Source organism: Psammomys obesus, unplaced genomic scaffold, assembly GCF_907164565.1.
Source record: "Psammomys obesus unplaced genomic scaffold, mPsaObe1.curated_primary_1811, whole genome shotgun sequence".
NCBI classification, from domain to species: domain Eukaryota; kingdom Metazoa; phylum Chordata; class Mammalia; order Rodentia; family Muridae; genus Psammomys; species Psammomys obesus.
Window position 1 is genome coordinate 3,220,783 of NW_026590701.1, and position 22,899 is coordinate 3,243,681.

The window sequence follows — 22,899 nt, forward strand, 5'->3', positions numbered from 1 at the left end:
ATGGCATGTTTTCCAAGTTTAGTCACTAAAGAGTGAGCTATGTGAGAGGGTTACAAGGATTAGGAGGTATGGCCTGGAGGAAGGAAGTGTGTTATGTCGCTGCGGATAGGCTCTGAGGTTTTAAGCCCATGCCGGTGTCTCTCTGATGTCCTGTCAGGATGTAGCTCTTCAGCACACCTGCTTGTCGCCATGTTCACTGTCATGACAGCAATGGACAAAATGAAACTGCATACAAGCTTCCAATTAAATGCCTTCTCTGGGGGCTGGAGAGCTGGCTCAGAGGTTAAGAACACTGGCTGCTCTTTCAAAGGACCCTGGTTCAAATCCCAGCATTTACAAGGCAGTTCACAACTGTCTGTAATACCAGTTCCAGGAGATCTGACAACCTCACACAGGCAGAACATGGAGGCAGAACGCCATATAAGTAAAATAAAACAATAAAAAAAATTTTTTTTTAAATGCCCTCTCTTAGGAGGCACATGCCTTAAACCCCAGCATTCAGGAGGTAGAGGCAGGTTATCTCTACGTTGGGAGGCCAGCCTGGTCTACAAAGTGAGTTCTAAAATGGCCAGGATTACACAGAGAAAGTCTGTCTTGGGGAAAAAAAAAGTTGTCTTAGTCACAGCAATAAACGGTGACTCAACAGTACTCTTTAGAAGTATTATATTAATAAAAGCCAGACTATAAAGAAAATGTTACTATCACTAGATAGGCTAAATAACAAAGTTAAATAAAAGTAGAATTTGCAATTAGTAAAGTTTGTTTTAGTCTCAACAAAAATTTTGAATATAACTAGCACATAGTTGTCTAAGAATTAAGTATAAGAAAAAAAACCTATTGACTAATAGAAAAAAATTATAATTCTTCATAAAAAAAAAAAGGTTAAGTGGAAATATTTCCTTTTGTTACAAAGTAAACAGAGTCCAGTGGCAGGTTCTCTTAGGGCACAGCCTAAACTACAATACTGGACTCACAGAGCATAATGGCTAGTGTCAACTGTCAGCAACAGAGTGTGCTGGGGTTATGTTGATTGCGTTGACTAGATGGGAACAGCTAGCTGTCCACTCTGAGGGCTGCCATTCTCTCGATGGAGAAGAGCTGAACAGCACACATGGGTTCTCTGCTTCTTATCACACAATGCAATATGATCTGTCCCTCGAGCCCGACCATTGTCATTTCCCCACCAGAATGGATTGTGGCCTGAACTGGGGGCCAGAATACAATCTGTCTCCTTCAAGTTGCCCTTTTCAGGGCATTTCATCACAGCAACAGGAAAAGAAACTAGCGCACAGTGTCTGGGACAACTGCTGTCTACAGTATCACCAATAATTTCGATGGCTCCCAAGGAAAGTCCTGAACTAAGTTCAACAGCACGGATGAAGTTGGGTTTAAAGATATGCTGACGAATTTACTGATTCTCCTTCAAGAAGTGGGGCTTAGTTTTCCTTCCCCTTTAATACAGTACAAAATTAACTCCATTGTAACACAGACAAAAAGCAGAAATGAGAGTGATATGTCAAAACTGCCTAGGTGATGGTTCATCTAGGGTCAGCCTGCCTGCCTGCATTCCTGCCTGTGTCCCTGCCTCTTATAAATTACTGAGAGAATCCAGCAGTCCTACTAAGAAGCCTAAAAAGGAAGAGCCATGACCCTTGTCAATGGTGAGAAGTTTCTGTGGCTGAAAGCATGTGAGCAAGCCACTGGAGGGAGGGCTTCCAGCCTTGCAGATTTATCTAGATAACATCAAAATTAAAATCACATTTACAACTTAGCTATAACTATTCAGAAAATAAATGTTGCTTTACTGTTAAATTTCAGAATAATTTCTAAAGCAGCTAAAAAAAAATAAAAATAAACTATCTTGGTTTCAAATACAATGTAGCCTTAGCACACTAAGATCAAATGTGCCAGGAATTTGTTTCATTTCAGACTCTGAAATTTGAGGACGACAGCGAGGAGGAAGATCTCTGGGGAAGTCTTTCTTCGCTGGTCCCACACCTGTTTCCTTTTTTACTCCTTTCCTTGCCTTCAGCCACAGCTTTTCCTTCCCGGTGCTCTGTGAAATAAAACACTTTTCTTCTACTCCCTGAACCTTCAAACTGGTCTTTTCTGTGACTTATCACTAACAACAAAGGAAACAAAGTGATAAAGATACTCCCCTCACAGATGTGAGCATCCTCTCCTGTTTCTAATAGTTAAGTAAAATCAAACAGGTAAAGATGAGTCTTACCTGTGATCTCAAGAATCTTAAAATCTGATATTAAAGTCCTATTTTATATAGATGAAAAAAAGTTTCAGAAGTTAAATGCTTTCCCTAATTCTTAGACATTCGTGTCATTGAACTTCTTAGAACACACTTCTAGAACTAAGGTGTACTTACCAAACAGTAGTAATGCACACTTAAATTCCATTTCTCGTAAGTTTTCTTTTCTCCGTATTTGTTGGGACAGTCATCATTTCTTCGACAGAAAATACAAGCTAATAGCAAAAAGAAAGTAAATATACAATATATCTTAAAAATTACAAAATAATTCATAGAATTAGTGCTCCTTTGATGTATGTGTATACAAGTGTCTAAACAGTGGCCACAGTACAAATATGGAGGTCAAAAAACAAACACAGGTGTTTCCGTTCTCCCTTTGCACCTTGCTTAAGACAAGGCACCTTCTGCTGTTTGCTGCTGGACACCGCTAGCTGACTCATGCGCTCCCCGCCTCACATCTCCTTGTGGAACACTAGGATTACAGCCATGCCCAGCTTTATGAGTTCTGGAGACCTGAACGCAGGCATTCAGGCTAGCGTGATGAGTGCTGTGCCCACTGCTGCCCATCTCCAGCTGCTGACCTTTGCCTCGGTCAAGAGCGGCCTTAGGTGAAGTCTATGGTTACAGACTACTGGTCTAAAAGGAAGTAACACAGACCTCATTCCCAAATAAATGTGATTCTGGTTTGAGCTATGTGGTAGCTCTGTAAAGGCTGGGGTCAGATGCCTGCTTATTTTATTAGCAGAATTTTCTTAGGGTTAAAACAAAAACAGCAGCTGCAAAAGTCTAGGGCAAGGAGCTGGTACCCCAAAAAAGCTTGAAGAGAAGTGGGGAAGAATGGATCTACAGAGGAAAAGGTTCTTATGAGAAGCTCACATATGTACTGCAGAACACGGGGAGCCATTTGCGTACCCATGGCCATGGCACTGCTCAACAAAGATCTAAGAAAAGCACACGCTGACTGCTGAAGGATCCCGAAACGTTACAAAGACCTTGAGCAAAGAAAGGGCCCTGAAGGCACCAGACATTCCATTTCAAGTATTCATCTTTATAACAGACTACTTTTTCATTTTTATAGCTGACTACTTAAAAATCAGTAAAATTGTTCTACTTCACTATATTTACTGTTAAAATTACCATTTACCACAGCAAATAAATACTAGTTTCTATTAAGCACATTGATATAAGTAAAAATAGAGGCATCTGCGAGGAAAGTAAATAAGTCAGAGTTAAGACTATACTTCAGCAAATGTACAATGGTATTACATAAATCACCAAAAAATGTCCAACTATTGACATTGCTGATACAAAGTCAGGAGGTAGAAAAAGAAAAGATCATAGGTATGTGGAGGTAGAGGGCTTGGTAGGAGCAAACTTCCTTGTTCAAACTACGGTGGAGTCAACAGACGCTCTACAGGTGACCATGAAGAGGCTGGTAAGATAACTGGGGAAGGACGGCTCAGCTGACATTCATCACGCAAGCCTCAACACCTAAGTTTGAATATCTCCAGCCCCTATACAAAGCTGGACTCAGCTGTGCATATCTATGATTCCTGTGCCAACGAGGCAGAAACCTGGATTCCTTGCCAGGCAGCTGAGCCAAATACGGGAGTTCAAGATTCAATGAGATGACCTCTGTCAAGAACAAAAGAGAATGAGCTGGGCACACACTGATCCCAGTACAAGTGAGGCAGGGTCAGGTGGATTTCTGTTAAGTTCAAGGCTGGCCTGGTCTACATAGAGTTGTAGGCTGTCAGGGATAAACATAGTGAGATTCTGTCTCAAAACAAAACAAATAAAAGCCCCCCAAAGCCGAACTGCAGTAGTGTATACAGACACAAGTATGTAGTAATAATTTAAGTTCCTCATCATTCATGGTGACAAGTTAACAGATAATGTTTATAATAAAGAAAACAAGTAACTTAGGAATTTTCTTTTCCATTAAAAAAATTGTCTATTGCTTACATTGTACTCATTTATCAAAGGAAAACCATTAAAAATTAAATAATTTATTCAGATTCAAATCATATTTTATAAATCACAAAAATATATAAATCTGGCAAAATTTCTTCATACAGCAAATTTAGTTTGTGGAAATGAACAAAATCATTACGCTTTAATAGAACATATTAACTAAGCATGCATCAAAATATTCATTCTTACTGGCTGAATAGCATTCTAAATGGATTTTATTGTAATAAAAGTATTTTACATACAGTTACTCACCAAGATTTTTTGAATTATCTGGTTTATTTTCATTCATTTTACTAGGAAAAATAAAAACATAATAATATCTTAATTTCAAAAATCTCACATTAACCATTTTTATTAAATTCGGTTAGTACATAATTATAATCAAATCATATATAATCATTCCATACTGTAGTACAGTACTAATTTCCTCACTTTTTGAACAAATAATAATTCAAGAAGGGTGGTAGAATTTGAGGGTATTAGAAAGAATATTTAATTATTAAAACACTCGTTTATTTTTGTTTTGTTGTTTTGGTTTTTCGAGACAGGGTTTCTCTGTGTAGCCTTGGCTGTCACTTTGCAGACCAGGCTAGCTTCGAACTCACAGACATCCTCTGTGAGCCCCTGCCTCTCTGAGTGCTGGGATTACAGGTATGTGTCACCATGCCAAGATTATTGAAACATTTAAATGTGGAATGTCCCACAGTGCACCAAAAAGTCCTACACAGCAATGAACTGCCAGGACATATTCAAATATTGGCTAAAAAGAAAAGAAAGTAAAACAAAAACCAATGAAAATAAAATCTCCTCATACTTATATTAATCTACAAATTAATAATGTGTTAAACACCTCTTTTTTTTCTCTTTCTTTTGCTATGTTAGGACAGTTTGTGCAGAACTCTTAACTCCTATATAGAACACTTTATATTTAATATTTGAAAATTTGTTCACTATTTAGGAAGGGAAAAAATGACATGAGTAGCAGTGCCACTCAACCTTTCTTAGTTTCTGCTGTGGCTGGTGAACTTGCCAACATCATCAGACAGCAGTGCTCAAATCACGTATACTCTGATAGAAAAGAAAATGTGACTCTCTTTTTGCTCTTGTCATGTCTGGAAGAAGCTTGTTGCCAGGTGACAAGAACTTCCAAGACACTTCCTCAAGAGGTCCGCTCAGTATGGAATGGACATTTCTACTTTAGATGTGAGGGTTAGGACATAAGCACACACTCCCATATCTAGCTTAGTCTTCTGGTGAGAAAGTCTGAGAGCCACTTCAGGGAGGCCCTGAGGGGAGCCCAAACCTCATCCACAGATACTATGATGGTTTTTGTTTTAAACCAAGTTTCAGAGAAGACTGAGAGATGGCAATAGTGGATAATATAACGAAGTATGCCAAATTCCCTCCCATTTCACCTAAGGGCTACCCAACAAAGAAAGCATGGTAATAAAACTCCAGAATTGATGGTCTAAGCAATAAATGCATTAAAACACTGACTTCTTGTTCTGGAGGAAAAAATAAACACTGACTTCCATACAGAAAAACCCAACAAAAACATTTATGTTCTATGAGAAAAACTAGTTTGACCCTGGCAAAGGTAAAATTTTCCAAGGTGCACACCGGTAATCCCAGCACTCAGGGAGGCAAACAGGGCTGTTACACAGAGAAACCCTGTCTAGAAAAAAAAAAACACAACTCAATTAAGACATCAGAATTAGAAACAAAATAGAATGCCCTGCTACAATGTATGCAGAGGAATATAGATTCCTAGCTCCAGAAAACTTATCAGAAGCAGAAGCAGCAACAAAATAACTGAAAACAGATTCAGAAATATATCAGAAACTAAAAACTGGATCACAGATCTAAAATAGGAATTCTAGAAGTGTATCTTGGTTAGACATGATCATTCCTGTCTTTAGTAACAGCACTTAAGAGGTAGAGGCAGGTGGCTTTCTGAGTCCATGTCTAGCCACTGGTCTACACAGTGAGCTCTGGGTCAGCCAAGACTGCATAGTGAGGTCTCATTTCTAGAAAATACAAATAATACAGTCTTTCTTAACATGCGTTAAGATCTGCTAGAGGGCTCAATAGTTAAGGACACTATTCTTGCCAAAGACCCCAAGTTTAGTTCCTAACACCCGTATGGTAGCTCACAACCACCTCTAACTCCAGTTCCAGGTAACCCAATGTCCTCTTTTGACCTCCATAGGCACCAGACATGCATGTGGTACACAGACATATACACACAGACAAAACACTCATATACATCAACAAATCTTAGAAAAGACTTGGGTGGGATCCGAAGGTAAGGTGGTAAACAACAATTAGCTTCTTTAATTTTCTTGTGTGTGTGTGTGTGTGTGTGTGTGTGTGTGTGTATGAGTGAGTATAACGAACAGATTATTCTTCAAAAAGATTGGAAGAACACGAAAACATACAAAAAATTTCTTGTATTTGATCAGATCATAATAAAAGAATAGAAATCATAAATTGTGATTGAGCAGTATACTCTCTTAATTACTAGATCACTGATGAACTTGAAGAAATTTAAACACTTTAAATAATTTAAAAAATTACAATCAGCTGGGCATGGTGGTACACATCTGTAATCCCAGTCCTTGGGGAGAGACAGGTGGATCTCTGTGAGTTATAGGCCAGGCTGGTCTACAAAGCAAGTCCTAGACAGCCAGGGCTACACAGAGAAACCCTGTCTCAAGAAACAACAACAAAAAACCCCCACAAATTTACAATCAAGTGAAAATGAAAGGCTGGAGTGTTGGTTCAGTGCTTAAGAGCACTGGCTGGCCTTCTGGTGGCCCAGGGGTTCAATTCCTAACATGGCAGCTTACAACTGTCTTTAACTCCTGTTTCAGGGGATCCAACACCCTCACACAGACATACATGCATGCAAAACACCAATGTACATAAAAGAAACAGTAAAAGCAGGACTGGCTTTAGCTTGGTGGCTCTGAGACCTGTGGGAGTCACTGGTCCCTAAAAGAGAAACAGTAAAAGCAGAGGAAAGTTCATGGCTATGAATGCTAACATTATTAAAACCAGAGAGAATTCAATCACTTCAAAGACTTGGAAAACAAAGAGACAAAGTGCCAAAGTAGCAAACAGAAATAATGAACAGAAAAAACTAATACAAGAGTCACAAAGAAATTATTTTTGAAATATTGATTGAAATTATGATTGACACTCTTAGCCAAAGTAACAAAAATAGAAATAAAAGATTAAGACAATTTGATAGGAGAGACATAAAATCAGTCGTCTCTGAAAAGGGAGGCCACTGGGGACCAGGCTGGAAGCCTCAGCCACCTTTTCTCTTGTGTTTTTTTTTTAACCAGGCAGAGGTGGTGGCCTTACTTTATAAATTTACTGTCACTGAAGTGCATATTTACAAAGGCTAACTTCATGTCAATTTTACCGAGAAATTGTTAAGTGTACAACTGTTTCTATCATACTGGATAACAGCATATTAACTGCACACAAATGTGAAAGTAGCTTTTTCTGTGGTGGCTAAAATCCCACAAGTGATCTAAATATGCATCAGCAGACGAATGGATTTAAACACTGGAGCTCATTTGTACAATGGAATATCATCACTAAAATGCATTTCATTATGAAGTTTACTGTTTCCTAACTGAATTACCACCCTGGTTGCCCTGGACTAGCCTCACTTTGTAGACCAGGCTGGCCTTGAATTCAGAAACCTGCCTGCCTCTGCCTGAGTGCTGGGATCACAGGCGTGTGCCACTGTGCCCAGCTGTGTATTGACCCCGAGGAAACAGGTTCTCTTGGTGTCTACATATTGGACCACTGTTCATGTTCAGTGTCGCCTTAACATACAAAAAGATCCCTGCAGCTTACACTCCAAAATCTTGTAGTATTCCGTCTCTAAATTTCAAGAATTTGAAGTGAATGATTTACTTCTAGGCTTGTGTCAGGTACATAAGCTCTGATTCAAAACTATGTATCAATTTCTCAGCAGGTGGGTATCTGATAGTGGAATAGTGTATGATAACCCAACCCACTGGTCTTTATAAGGCTGGCCCAACATTATTGAACAGGTTTTTACAGTAAAGAATGTAGGCAAGATAGTTAGGTCTTAAGTTTATAAGTAAACAGCAAACTTTTCTACTTTTTAGTTCTCACATACTCATTAATTATACTGTGCACATCACACATTTTCACAAACAGCATCAAACATTAGCAAATACATTTTAAAATTGATTAAATATTGTGGTACCTCGGTTTATCTTAATATAGGGATAATAAAACCGTTATCAGGCTTGAGTGAGAAAATGTGAACATAAAATGTGTATTTGCACCTGATATATCATGAATCCGAACAAATACCTGTCTTTTTTTCTTATCTGAAACTTCTTCAGGGATTATTTCAGTATTTATTTCTCACATTTGTGATGTTTACAGACTGTGTATCACTTGATAACAGTTAAGAATCAGACTGTCTGGAACCAGGATGCAAAGAACTTTTTTTAAAAAAGAAAGCTGAAATTTGAATCATATATTGAATAAAAAGGAAAAACATTGGAAATTTTTACAAAACAGAAGCTGAAGACTGCAGTATGAGACAGGAAGTGCTACTTGCAAAAACTTTTATTTTAGGACAGTAAGATGGCTCAGCTGGTAAAGGAATTTGCATTTGACTCCTGGAGCGAACAGGGTAAGAGGAAAAAACTGACTCACAACTGACAATCCCCAGGATACAGGTTCTCTTGGTCTCTATGGAATGGACTGAAATGCCTCTACTCATAAAGCACACGCACGTGCACACACAAACACACACAATAATGCTCTAGTTAAATCTAGTTTCTGATCTTCACTTTTATTACATTGTAAAGTTTAATGAAAATCTGTGTACTATGGTTGTACCATGTTAGTAGTTATATTTTAGACATCGGCTCTCATTTACCACGCATCATACACACGTACTAGTCCTTTAAATTCCCACAGTAATCCCACAAGGAAGTCTTTATCTCCATTATACAATTAAGAGACTTGAATCAGGAAGGTTAGACAGCCTCCCCAGTCAAGGTCACACAGCCATGAGGTAGTAGTGATGGGAATTCTAAACAAGAAGTCTGGTTCTAGATGTATGTCTTTAATCAATATATTACCAGGCTTTTCTAGGAAGACCATGTTTTTAAAACTCTAACTTTTCTGCTAAAACGCAGTTAGTCAAATCCACCTTCTAGGAGTTAGAAAAGTTTGGGTACCGGCATGGGCATTCAGGGAGCCCTTATAGGGGTGTGACACTTGTTGACGGGGTAAAAGAAAAACAAAGGAAGAGCCTAGGAGCAAAACACATTAGGATACTGAAAATCTAGAACAGGTGACTATGCTGGCACGTACACTTGCTGGTGTATGAAGCTAGCACGGTGATTTGCACTCTTTGGAAAAGAGAGCCGGGATCTTTGCGGGGGTCTTGAGGAACGCTTTCATTTCAATGACCGTGCTATTTAAATGCTTTCTACCTGGTGAATGCTAAAAACAACATTTACTGGCAGGAATGGAGGAGCAAAGTGCCATTTAAAAATGATATTTATATATTCCGATGACACATTACTCAGTTGCACAAGATCAACCTGACAGTTTTCAATAAGGCGAAATACAGAACTTCTTTTGAAAGTTTACTTCTTTGGAAAGTTTACAGCTACGTGCACATCTAAGCAACTCGAAACGGTATAGGTTTTTGTAGGGGTTTGTGAGAGTCCAGTTCATCATAAAAGATGAACAAAAAGAAAACCCAAACAAAAACGCTCTTAGCAAACTCAATTCTTGATGCACCGGGTTCCTCTAAAATAACTCGAACAAGGTCGGGCAAGGAAGGAAGAGCTGAATAGGCAGGAGGGGGACAACGAGGCCGTACCCCCATTGTTATCAAAATTGCAGCTGTGAGCCACCGCCGCGACTGTAGCCACTTCAGACCAGCAAAGGGCTCAGATTTTTGCGGTGCACGAGAACTGTCAAAGCGTGAAAGAAAAATACCCCGGTTTTAAACACAAAGGAGACTCGGATTTCAGCCTAAATCCCCACGAGGCACTTCAAGGCTGTCACTTCTCAGCGCACAACTGGGACCACGCCGAGCGAGCACCCCGGGCGAGCGCCTCCGCCTAGGCGCTCGGCAGCGCTCGGCGGCGCCCGGCGCGGGAAGGAGCCGCGGCGCCCCCCCGGCCTCCCGGGGCCCTCCGTCCCCCCGCCGCGTCCTCACCAGGCGCGGAGCTGGAGTCCCGGGGTCGCAGCGGTGCCACTCGCCTTCCGCGCAGCGCTGCTGGACGCCCACCCCGCTCGGCCCCATCCAACGGCTCGCAGAATTCAAATTCGCCCACTTCCGTTTGCGACCCGGAAGACGCGGCTGCTCCGCCCCACCCCCGGGAAGCCGAGAATTTAGGGTTGTGTGCAGGGGCGGGCGCGCGGACCCGGCAGAGAAACAACCCTCTGCTCGGCACGTCCCGGAGACGGCCGCACGCACCAGCCAGCAGGCTGCCCAGCGAAAATAGTTCGCGCATGCTAATGATCGCGTAATCTCGCTGCCCTCTTCCGTAGGGATTATGTTGCATCACAATTGCCCATTGTCCGAGGAGATGCCTCCCTAGCTCTGGGACGCCGGTTTCCTTTAGCGACTCCGGGATAACCCCAGTGTATCCTGAAGGGCTACAACTGAGAGGTTTAAAACCTTACACAAAGGTTGTGGCTCCTTAGGCAGGCGGCAGAAGCTGTAAACCGGATAGCTGGAATTAGCTGGTCAGCTAACTCCGGACTACGCGGATTTAAACCTCGGCGCCTTTCAAAACACAACTTGAAAGTTTGCTGGATTCCTAGAATCTAGGTACTTGGATTCCAGATGCCTGGCACGAAGGGAGAAAGTTATTTTTTTTTAACTGATGTAACGTTTTTAACAGTGGGGAATGGGAAATAATATGTTCACCAGTGAAAAATATTAAATTATGATGCTTTAGGGTTTTATATACTAATACTGAAGGTGTTCAAAGTTCAGAATCAGTAGATGGTCAAACACCGAGAAGTGAACTTTAGAAGGACTGAGTAATACCCCTCTTTTGAAGTATATCTGTGCAAATGTGTGGCGATACAAAGGTTCGGGGAGGCATTGCAAACTACTAATCTTTTCTGTCAGTGAGGTTGGCCAATGGGGAGGGCCAAAGAGGGAGGGTTTCTTAAACTGTTACAAGCCGCTGAATCTTCAGATTCAGAGTATTTGACACTGCCAGTTGCTTTTTAAAAGAAAATTGTTAGCAAATTGAACACATTCTGAATAGAGCAACAGGCGGGGCAAATGAATGTGTGATTGTTGGCTAGGCTGCTTACATCAGTGATTGAGGGGCTGGAGACTTGATCAGCAGCACTGACTGCTCCTTTAGAGGTCCTGGGTTCAATCCCAGCACGCATGAAATGGCCTACAGCTTGAGTTCCAGGGGACCTGTTTTTTTTTCTGGTCTTCTCAGGTACTGAATACACATGATATGCACGCACGCAGGCATATCACCCAAGCACATAAAAGGAAAACAAAAAGTAAGAATAATGTAGCTGGACTTGGGGAGGGGCATGGGAGGACATGAGGGAGGGAAAGTAGGACTGGGAGGGGCTGGAGGACGGGGCTACAGCTGGGATACAAAGTGAACAAACTGTAATCAATAAAAAATAAATTAATTAAAAACAATATAGCTGCATATTTTGTCATTTCTATATTTCACTAATGTTTCCCATTAATATATACCCATTAAATATATTTTTTCTATGTATTTTACAATCCTTTGCACTTTCTCTCCAGTAACTTTTATCTCTCACAGGAATTAAAATTCTCACTCTGACCTTCAAGCAAAGTTAAATATTCTTAGATAAACAGTGTAAGTCTATTAAGTGTTTGCTAAGCATAAACACACTAGAGCTCTTGATCGGTTCATTTTCTCTGCCGGTGAAAGAATTAAAAGGCAGGAAAAATCTTGAGCATAACAGGTAGCATCAGAAAAATCTCAGCACCACAGTCAGCAGCAGACAGAACCAGGTGTTAAGAAAGGGCAGTTACTGGGGATACAGAAATAGATGCATTCAGTAGACACAAAGAAAAAGACCCTCTGCAAAGTAGACCCGGTGGGAGGCTGGACTGCAACTCCAGAAGCCAAAAATTTAGTCTCTTCTCTAGGGCTGGTTTGTTTGTTTCTGTTTTTTAAGTTTCTCAAGAGTTTTCCTCCACCCAATGTAGAGTTGGCCAGTTTGAAAAAAGCTGGGGTAGTTGATTGGTCCACCACAGTTGCATAATTAGTCTTAATCCTGCATTAAAGTAGTTGAGCCAGCCCATCAGCAGGTGGGCGACGGAAGCCCACAAGGCCTTTGTTTTAAGCTGTCTCAAGGCAGCAAGGTGTGGAGGAAACCTGCTGTTCTGTAAATCTGCCACCTTAACTCCCCAAGGTCCTGCTCACTACCTGTCTGCCAACCAGGTAGTCTGTCCAACTCCTAGTTTCTTACAGTGATAGGGGAAAAAAAATATCCGAAAAGGTGAGTGTTTTCGGATTACTTTGAAGATACTCTCTGTATTAGTCTAGACTAACAGACTTTATAGAGTGAATCTCTGTAGAAAGGGAATTTATTAGAGTGACTTGCAGGCTGAAAGTCCAGCTAATGCAAAACAGTGGCTGCCTGTCCAAGAATCCAATAGTTGCTCAGTCCGTAAGGCTGGATGTCCCGTGGAATCTGGAAGAAGTAGGCTCTAATGTCAGTGAAGAAATGGACTTGGCAGAAAGCAGGAAAAGTGAAAAAGCCTCCTTCTTCTGTGTCCTGAGGCTTCCAGCAGAAGGCATGGCCCAGATTAGATGTTGGTTTAAGATCTGAATTAAAGGTGTGTCCTCCTACCTCAAAGATCTTGATTAGAAGTAGTTTTCCCTCTTCAAATTAAGCAGCTGTCCCTCACAGTTTTAAGTTAGTCCGGATATAGTCAAGTTGACAACCAAGATATTATCACAGAGTCACGCCTTGCCAACTAATTTCCAAATGAAAACAAAAACCAGGACATAAAACCTTACCATAATATAACTATTTCTGGTACAATCGCAAATACATTATAGATTTAAGCAGGTCATAACTATTCCTAATATGATATAACTGTCCCTCATACAACTGCAAACACATTATAAATTTAGAATAGGAGGCAATGTCCTTTTAGTATCTTAAATATGATAAGCATTGAGATTCTTTTAATTGATGTTACATCACATGATAAAAAATTGAGGAAAGAAAGCAAGTATTGTATGAACGCATTCTTAACAAAATACACAGCAGAAACACACCAATTGTAATCCCCTTTTCTGCAACTGGTCACGTGGTCTTACCTGGTAACTGCCTTCCTATACTGCCCATTCTGAATTTCCTCCACTTTCTGCAAGCACTTCAGCAGCTCTTGCTCATTGCCTGAAGGAGTGACTTTTACCTTCATTCCTGAAGGCTCGGTGCCCTTTGTCGTCCTGCCTGGCTTAGGCTGTTGTAGTTTCCCATAGACTTTAACCACAGGTTATGGTAGCACCAAGAGATGGCCCAAAGGATCTGCACTTCAGACCTTCGTGTTCTTACCTACACCACGAAGGAGCAATCCAGTTTGCGCATGGTAATCTGGACCAATCACCCCTCCTAACTCTGCTTGCTGCTCCTTTCTCAGCCTGTTGGCTTAAGGGCATCAAAAGTTCAAAGTAGCTAAGGAGAAGTCTGAGTTTCCAGTTCAAAGGAATGTTTGTTCTGACTCCTGACAGGAGGATTTTCAGCTCTGTAACCAAAACTTCTAGGCCAGCAGAACTTGAGGTCTTAGGAACAGGAACAAAAATTTCTCTAGTGGATCATGTGGGGTGATTGAATAAAGCTAATTGTTGTTATAAACAATGATGAAAATACCACCCGTTCTATTTTACCAATAAAGACACAGGAGCCAGATGCTGGAGTGAAAACCTGCTAGCTCAGAGAGGCAGAGAAAGTTGATCTTTCTTTTCAGCTCAGATCCAGATGGAAAAAACCCAAAAGGCTCAACTCACAGCCCAGGAGGAAAAGGCCAAAAAACCCAAGGCCAAAGGCTTGCTAGTTCAAAGCCGGAAAAGCCAGAGAGCCAAAGCCTAAGCTAAAGCCAGCTTGAGCTAATAGCCTTGCTTCTTCTTGACGCTGTCTTAAAGTCAAAGTCCCTCCTACTCTTTAATCCTGTTAGCTGGTTTCTTGCTCCACCTCTTGACCTAGGGTTGACTTTATTACATCTGTTATACAGAGAGCTCTTGGATTAAAAGTGTGTGTTAGGGCTTAACCATACCAAACAATAGACAAGTTTTTACAGTTCACAATTTGGGGATCAGATATCCTGCCACAGCTATTTCCTTTTCCATCCCTTGATTCCTGGAGCCATGGATCCTGACTACTGGAGAAGCCATACCATATCTTGTTCACTGATTCAAAGCTTAAGCTGCTCCTATAGAACCTTGCCCCAGCTCTCCAGGCTGCTGCCGCTTAATTGGCACTGTAACTGTGTCTTCAAAAGGCCATCCCACCTTTCTATCAGGCCAGCTGTTTAGGATGGTGGAGAACACAGTGAGACCGATGGATTCCACCACTGTGGGCCCACCATCTCACTTCTCTGGCTGTGAAGTGAGGTCCTTGGTCAGGAGCAATACTACATGGAATACCATGTTGGTGGATAAGGCATTCTGTAAGTCCATGAATGGTAGTTTGGGACAGAAGCATTACACGCAGAAAAGGCAAATTCATAATCAGAATATCTACTCCAGTAAAGACAAAGCATTGTCCTTTCCATGGAGGAAGTGGTCCAGTAATTATCCTATTATTCTTCATGTAACTTGCTTGTGCCTTCAGGTTCTGCATGGACCCAGTCACATCTATACCACTATGATTTAGAATAGATAGCTGCTGTGAACAGCTGATTTTATGACTTAGGTCAAGTAGCACCCAACTCATGATGAATAGCTCTGGATACATGGCAACTTAGTGGCCCATTGTCAAACGTTCAGTTTCCACCAAGGCTCAGAAGTAGACCAATAGCTGTCTCTCAAAGGAAGAATTGTTGTCTGCGGATGGTGGTAGAGCCTTGCTACAAAATCCCAATTCTGTGATTCACCTGTGGGGCCTGCTACTATTCCAAGTAGCATCTCTATTTGCCACTGACTCTATTTACCCCATGTGCCATGAGATCTGTTGGATCACATAGTCCAGGTAGACAGAGCTCTTCAGATGTGGAGGTATCTCTCTAATCATTGTGTATCTTACAGGATTAGTGAAGGGCATGTGTTCTGGGCCTTCCCATTCTGGAGGATTTGGTGTCATACTGACTCTAGCATTGTAATTTCCTTGAGCTTGAAAAATCTCTTCATCAGCTAAGCCAAGGGATATCAGGCATCTTCAACTTCTTTTCAGTAGGCAATCTTTTGACAAATATTTTAGCCAACCATTCAAACAAACTTTTAATACTTTTTTAACTGTGCAAGTTTCCATACTAAACCTAGAATCTCCACTGAGTGGGTCCATATCAATAAATTGCAGGCCTGAGACAGTTTTACTTTCCTTCCACTGTTATCCTGACACCTTAAAATCCATTCCTACACATATTCCTCGAATGAATTAGCAAACTCATTAAGCTCTTTAGTAGTGAAGCATACCTCCTTATGGACTTATCTCCCTGTTAGGAGCCTGCTTAGCCTCTAGTCTGGCTAGTGGTCCAGAGGCAACTATTGGTGGGGCCTGAGGGACATCAGTATGTCTAGTTTAGTGTCTCCTTCAGGGAATGTCACTGCTGCTTTAGCAGGCAATAGAAAATTAATTTTTTCAGTCAAAGGTGGGGAAAAATATTTCAAGGGGTGGAGGTGGTCAGAAAATTGTCAGCTAAGGTGGAGAGACTACTTCCTTAGGAAAGATGAGACCCTGAGAATCTGAGGGTTCAGAGTTCTCAGTCTCAATAGAATCCTCCCACACATCTCTATCCCATGCTACAGGATCCCATTCTTTACCAGTTAACACTCTTAAACTGAGAAAGAAATCAGAGTAACAATCCCATTCATGGTATCATCAAAAACAAAACTCCAAAAGCAAAATCAAACAAAAACATTGTAATAAATCTAGCCAAGGAAGTGAAAGGAACTCAGGACAGGAACCCAAACAGGGCAAGAACCCTGAGGCATGAGCCAAAACAGAGACCATGGAGGGGTGCTGCTTACTGACTTGCTCCGCATGGCTTGCTCAGCCTGCTTTCTTAGAGAACCCAGCAGCACCAGCCCAGGGGTAAACCAACCCACAGTGGGCTGGGTTCTCCTGATACAGCCATATCTATTGAGAACAGCAAAAGTTACAAAGCCAGCACAGCTGTTACACAAAGATCCAGCAAAGCTGTCAATGTAGCGCTGTGTTTTTTGGTTTTGATATATGTGTATTGCATGCTTGGAGACTTTTAATATTTGTACAACTCTTGAATACTGAATTGATGGGAAATTTTGGTAAATCATTTATGCCTTTTCCCAGGAGTACTGCTTCCAAGAATGTCCTGACCATAATGCCCCTCCTGTTTTTATTGAAACACCTTATCTGACCTTACTTGAAGTTCTTCCTTGTGCCCTGGAGGTTGTGATCTATAAAGACGCTAGAGATCTCCTTACAAAGAAAGCCCTGGTTCTAAGATGTTTTTGAAACATCTGTCCCTTTAATTACTCAGGAACAAGATTATTGAACAAAGTAAACTTGAAAAGGTCAACAAGATTCAGTGGGCTAGAGGAGTTGGCTGTAGATCAGATTACAAGCCTCTCCTATTACACCCTCAGGTGACTACATGGCATATAAAATTGCGGGCCACATATGGTACGCCCCTTCAGGAAAAGATACAGCAACAATGTTAGATTGACTGAATTACCTCCACCTATACAGAGGCTTACACTGATGGACAAAGAAAATGGTAAAAGAATGAGGTATCAGGACCTCCTTTTCTTAAGAAAATTAGCTCGTGCAGGGCCGCTGTGGTGTTGCATGACCAAGAAACAAAAAGAACACCAAGATTAGACATATAAATAAATTCTACAAAGATATAAAATATAAACAATTTTATTGTTCCAGAAATTGAATAATAATTGCAGCAGCTTTGGCCTGAAGATGTTTCCTGGGCCTAATGACAGCTGATACTCTGACCACTGAGAGTTAATAATACACTGCTCAGGACAGGGCAACCTGCCAGGGTTGGCTTAGAGATTTTCTTTCTGTCTAGTGCCCTTGAAACTGCAAGAGCTACCAGCCAGAGAACGGGCTGTCATTTACCATATATGATTGCTTTGGCAAATATGCCTCTAAATTCTTAGAAGTTGGGTTATGGGGTTGATGAGGAAAATGATTGTAGAGATAACGCTGTTCTGTCATGGTTTGCCAATGATGGCTACACTTATGATCCCAGACATGCAAGAGGAAGTTAAACCTCGTCTGGGGACAAAAATCGTATGATCTGCATCTCTTGGAACAACACATGTCTATCCATGCTTACTGAGTTCTGCATGGATAAAGAAGCACTCGACTGCCAGTCAGTCACAGCAGCAAGATTCTCCTAACCACTGTGTCCGACTCAGCTCTTCCTCAGCTACTTCTTACCTTTGGACTGTCCTCTCTGGAACCAATCTGGAACCTGTCAAATGCTGGGGCAATCCCCCATCAGTCACTGACTATAAAAAGTCTCTACAACTGAACCTTATGGAGACATTTTCTCAGTTGTGGTCCCTTCTTTCAGATAACTCTTGCTTGTGTCAAGTTGACAAAAAACTAGCCAGACTGCTATCACAGCCATGACCATGCTGGTTTGGTTTTTGTTTCTCTGTTTGGTTGGTTGTTTTTTGTTTTGTTTTGATTGTTTTGTTTTTGAGGAATGTGGAAGACTTTGGTACTTTGGACTAGAAAATCAGTTAAATGCTGTAAGCAGAACTTAATAAACTACCCTATTGGAGCTTCAAAGACAGTACTGCTAAAAGCCATAGAGGCCCAACTCAAGAGAAGAACAATATTAGCCACTGGGCTAGAGACTGCTCCCATAGTATTTTGTGCTCAATATTGGTAGCTAACAGGGAAATGTAAATTAAAGCATTGACAATCCATCTCACCCCAGTCTGAATGGCAGTAATCAAGAAGAAAATGACAGTAAATGCTGGTGAGGGTGTGGGGGAGGGGATCCTTATTTACTGTTGGTGGGAGTGTAAATTGGTTCAGCCACGATGAAAAAAAATCATTGTGGGAGTTTCTCAAAAAGTTAAAAATAGAAGTTCTTTATGATTCAGGACTTGAAACCCTATAATGGAGGTACCAGCTCATCCATGTTACTGGTGTTCTAGTATCAGTAGCTAGGCAATGGACTAGCCATAGACGTTCACCAACTGATGAATGGATAATGAAAATGTGGGACATTTATATTATAAAGTGGGATCCTATTCAGCAACAAGAAATATGAAACTTGAAGGAATAGGATGGGTTTGGAAAATATTACACTAAATGAGGTAACCCAAGCTGAGAAAGATAAACACCATGTGCTGTGTCTCACATGAAGAGTTAGCTTCAGAGTTTTAGATGTCTCTGTTTAATTAGCAATGAGCATCTGTAGAGACTGAGAAGCAAAAGAGAAGCCATAGGATGTGTGTGCTGGAGAAGAGGGCTTCAGAAAGATAGTGAAACCCAAGTGATATACAACTAGAAAGGGGAATAAGAAGGTCAGAGAAGCTTAAATAGGAAGAGAACGCATGAAATAAGGAAAAGGAAGGGACTGCAGGGAGGGACATTCCAAAGTCAGGATGTGTGAAAAAGCAAATAGAAACTTAAGTTAACCAAAAACTTAATTTTAAAAGGAGCATACATGATCTTATTCCACTGTGTACATGTGAGAAATTCTTAAAAATAAGGGAAAAATTACTTCAAATGAAGATACCTTGTATGGGTGGACAGTGCTGCTCCCAAAGCCATTAGATCTTTAAACTTCCAGGTGTGAAATGACTTCCTATATGTTGTTAGCCAGGCAGTTTTCAGAGGCTCCCAAGCCAGTAGAACAAAGGTACCCTCTGTGGCCTCTGAAGACACTTGAGCACATACAGAGTACAGGCAACCAACATGGAAACAAGCAGGAAGCTTCCTACCTATTGGCTAGCATTCCCATTGCCAGAAGGTACTATGCTGGCTGTTTGAGGAGAAAGTTTATCACTAGACTTCCTCCCTGTGAAGTGGAAAGTTCCAGCTTCTTTGAAGACTGAATTTTGTCATGTGATGTTTTGCTGCAAGCCACCCCATCCACTGCCAGGTACTGCTCACTTCACTGTCAGTCTCTGCTCCTCGCCTCTCTCGCTACCACACACTCCACTCGCTGCTGCGCTCTGGGACTTTGTGAAAACCAACCCAGAACCCCAGTTAGGAAATCTTTAAAGCCAGTCTTCTCTTTACCTGTCGATTTGCCTCTCGGCTGCTCTAACTACTGAGCTGATTTGGGAGAACTCAGAGTCTGAACTTGAAAACTTAGCGTGGCCTCAAGACTGAAAACCCAGTACCATACAGCTGGTCTACAATCTGACAGGCTAGGCTAAGAGCAAAGACGCAAACACCTATCCAACAAAGGCAATCTTCAGATCTCCACAGCAGGAAACACTGTAAACATTCTCACTCCAAGTGCTTAGATCCTACTGCAAAAACAAAACAAAACAAAACTCCAAACAGAAGCAACCACGACAGTATGTTCTCTCCAGAAACCAGGGTCGTCCACCGTAATGTTCCCTGAGAAAAGAACTTAGCTGATGCAGAAGACAAGAACTTAAAAACAGCACTCATAGCTGTGTTCAAGGAGCTCAAAGGGGATATGTAAAAATGTCTGAATGAAGACTATGGAAATACAGACACTTGAAAGAAACAATGAAAACAGTTAAGAAGAAAAGATGCATTGAAATAAAACTCAAACCGAAAATGTCAAGGAACTCAAACAAAAAGAAGAGAAGAAAGCCTTACCAACAGTTTAGGGATCAGAGAATATTAAGTCTTGAAAAGAAGATAGAAGAATTGGATCACTTATTCAAAGAAAATGTGAAATCCAGCACAAAACATCCAGGAAATCTGAGCCACTGAGCAAGCCAAACCTAATAGGCCTAGAAGAAGAATAAACCTTCCCAGGAAAAAGGCACAGAAAATATTTTTAATAACATCATAGAAGAAAAATTTCCATATCTGAAGAATGATATCTATCAGGGTTCCAAAGACACACAGAACAATAAATATGCAGGACCAGAAAAGGATCTCCACATATAATAATCAAGACATAATGTGCAGAACAAAGGAAAGATATTAAAAGCTGCCTGGGCAAAAGGGACAGACATCAGAAGAGGCAGAAAACAGGGAACAGGACAGGAGCCTACCACAGAGACCTTCTGAAAGACTCTACCCTGCAGGGTATCAAAGCAGATGCTGAGACTCAAAGTCAAATTTTGGGCAGAGTGCAGGGAATTCTATGAAAGAAGGGGGAGATAGAAAGACCTAGACAGAACAGGTGCTCCATAAGGAGAGCAACAGAACCAAGAAATCTGGACACAGAGGTCCAGTCTTTTCTGAGACTGATACTCCAACCAAGGACCATGCATGGAGATAACCTAGAACCCCTGCACAGATATAACCCATGGCAGCTCAGTCTCCAAGTCGGTTCCCTAGAAAGGGAAACAGGGACTGTCTCTGACATGAACTCAGTGGCTGGCTCTTTGATCACCTCCCTCTGATGGGAGAGTAGATTACCAGGCCATAGAGGAAGACAATGCAGCCAGTCCTGATGAGACCTGATAGGCTAGGGTCAGAGGGAAGGGGAGGAAGACCTCCCCTATTAGTAGACTTGGGGAGGAACATGGAAGAAGATGAAGGAGAGGGGGTGAGATTAGGAAGGGAGAAGAAAAAGAGCTACAGCTGGGATACAAAGTGAATAAGCTGTAATAGATAAATAAATAAATAAATAAATAAATAAATAAATAAATAAATAAGCTGCGTGGGACAAAGACCAAATCACATATAAAGACAGGTATATTAGAATAACACCTGGCTTTTCAATAATGTGAAAACAAAATGGCCTGGACAAATGGCCTAAAAGCTCTGAATGACCGTAGTTACTAGCCCAGACTACTACACCCAGAAAAACCATCAGTCATAACTCAAGAAGAAAAAAATTTCATGATAAAAGCAAAACTAAGGATTTATATCCATCAAGTCAGCTCTACAGATGATACTGGAAGGAGCACTTCAGTCTGATGAAAAGGTTCATATCTAAGACGACACAGGAATAAATAATATCAAAACAAGTAACTAAAAAAAGGACTAGACAACAAAATAACAGGAGTTAATAAACACTGTTCAATAATATGTCTCAATATCAAGGCTTTTAATTCCCCAATAAAAAAAAACATAGTCTAACAGATTGTGCTAGAAAAAAAAGATCCGTCTTTCTGCTGCCATCAAGAAACACACTTTACCCTCAAGGACAGACACTACTTTAAAATAAAAGGATGAAAAAGGTATTTCAAGCAAATGGAAAAAAAAAGCAAGAAGGTGTAGCTATTTAATAGCTGAAAAAATCAACTTCAAATATAAACTTATCAGAAGAGATAGTTAAGAACAGTACTCATTAAAAGAGAAATTAATCAAGAAGAGATTACAATTCTAAAGATTTACACACAAACACAAGGGCAACCAATTAAATAAAAGAAACATTATTTTATATCAAGTTACAATCAGTCCTAACCTAGTGATAGTTGGTTATTCAGTACCAGATGCTCACCAATAGGAAGGTGAGGCCCGATTTGCCAATGGAGATATGAAGCTGTGCCTGAAAAAGCTGACTGACTGGTTAAACCTCAGTGAAGCTGGAAGGCTAGAGACACAGAGCCTAATTACAACTTACCTTGGGCTAGCCTTAGGCTCCTAAATAGCTATCCCTTGCACAAATCTGTCTAGGACCTGACATCCTATGGCTAACAAATAAAACCCTTTTGGAGTTTATTAATTTACCAAGCCCTGATTTCACTAGTCAAAGGGCTAAGAATGCTTTCAGACAGCATCTGACTTCCAAAGCAGAGTTATCTTTTTATTGCTATAACCTGCCTATCTGTTGTACTCACAGAAATATCTGATAAGTGTCTTGATTTATAAGACACTTTGATAAATGTCTTTGCTCTGCTGCTATAAAAAGTTTCATGCTACTGATTCCATGTTGGAACATGATATTTGAGGTAACCTCAATCTGTGTTTCTGGAGCATTGTCACTCATATTTGGCTCCAGCACAAACTACTGCCCCTTATTCTCTTTGAAGTGAGTGTGTGTGTGGATGTGTATTATAATTTTCTAGGTAGATAGTTCATAGTATGGTTCCTAATTGCTTTTTTAGATAGCCTTACTGTTATTTTACCCTCCTCCCTCTTGTAGTTATCTCCTCCCTCCCTAATGTGAACCCCCATTTTTTCATTTCCTCTATCAGATCACTTATACCTTGCAATTCTCCTCTTTATTGCTCCCTGACTCCGCTGCCCCCAGAATAAACCCTTTTTACTTTCCTTGCAACTACTCTAGGATATGTACTGAAGATCCACATCTGAAGATTTGGAGCTAGGCG

At 40.9% G+C, this 22,899-nt stretch overlaps 1 protein-coding gene across 1 annotated transcript in view; it reads right to left on the reverse strand.

The window, feature by feature from the left end:
* The window catches only part of G2e3 (G2/M-phase specific E3 ubiquitin protein ligase), a 42,020-nt gene extending 31,468 nt beyond the window's left edge, over positions 1 to 10,552 (reverse strand). The window contains 3 exon segments of the mRNA XM_055608616.1: positions 2,381 to 2,478; positions 4,490 to 4,530; positions 10,476 to 10,552. Of these exon segments, the coding sequence (XP_055464591.1) occupies positions 2,381 to 2,478; positions 4,490 to 4,526 (135 nt within the window). The 5' untranslated portion in view covers positions 4,527 to 4,530; positions 10,476 to 10,552.
* Between the last annotated feature and the right edge of the window lie 12,347 nt (positions 10,553 to 22,899).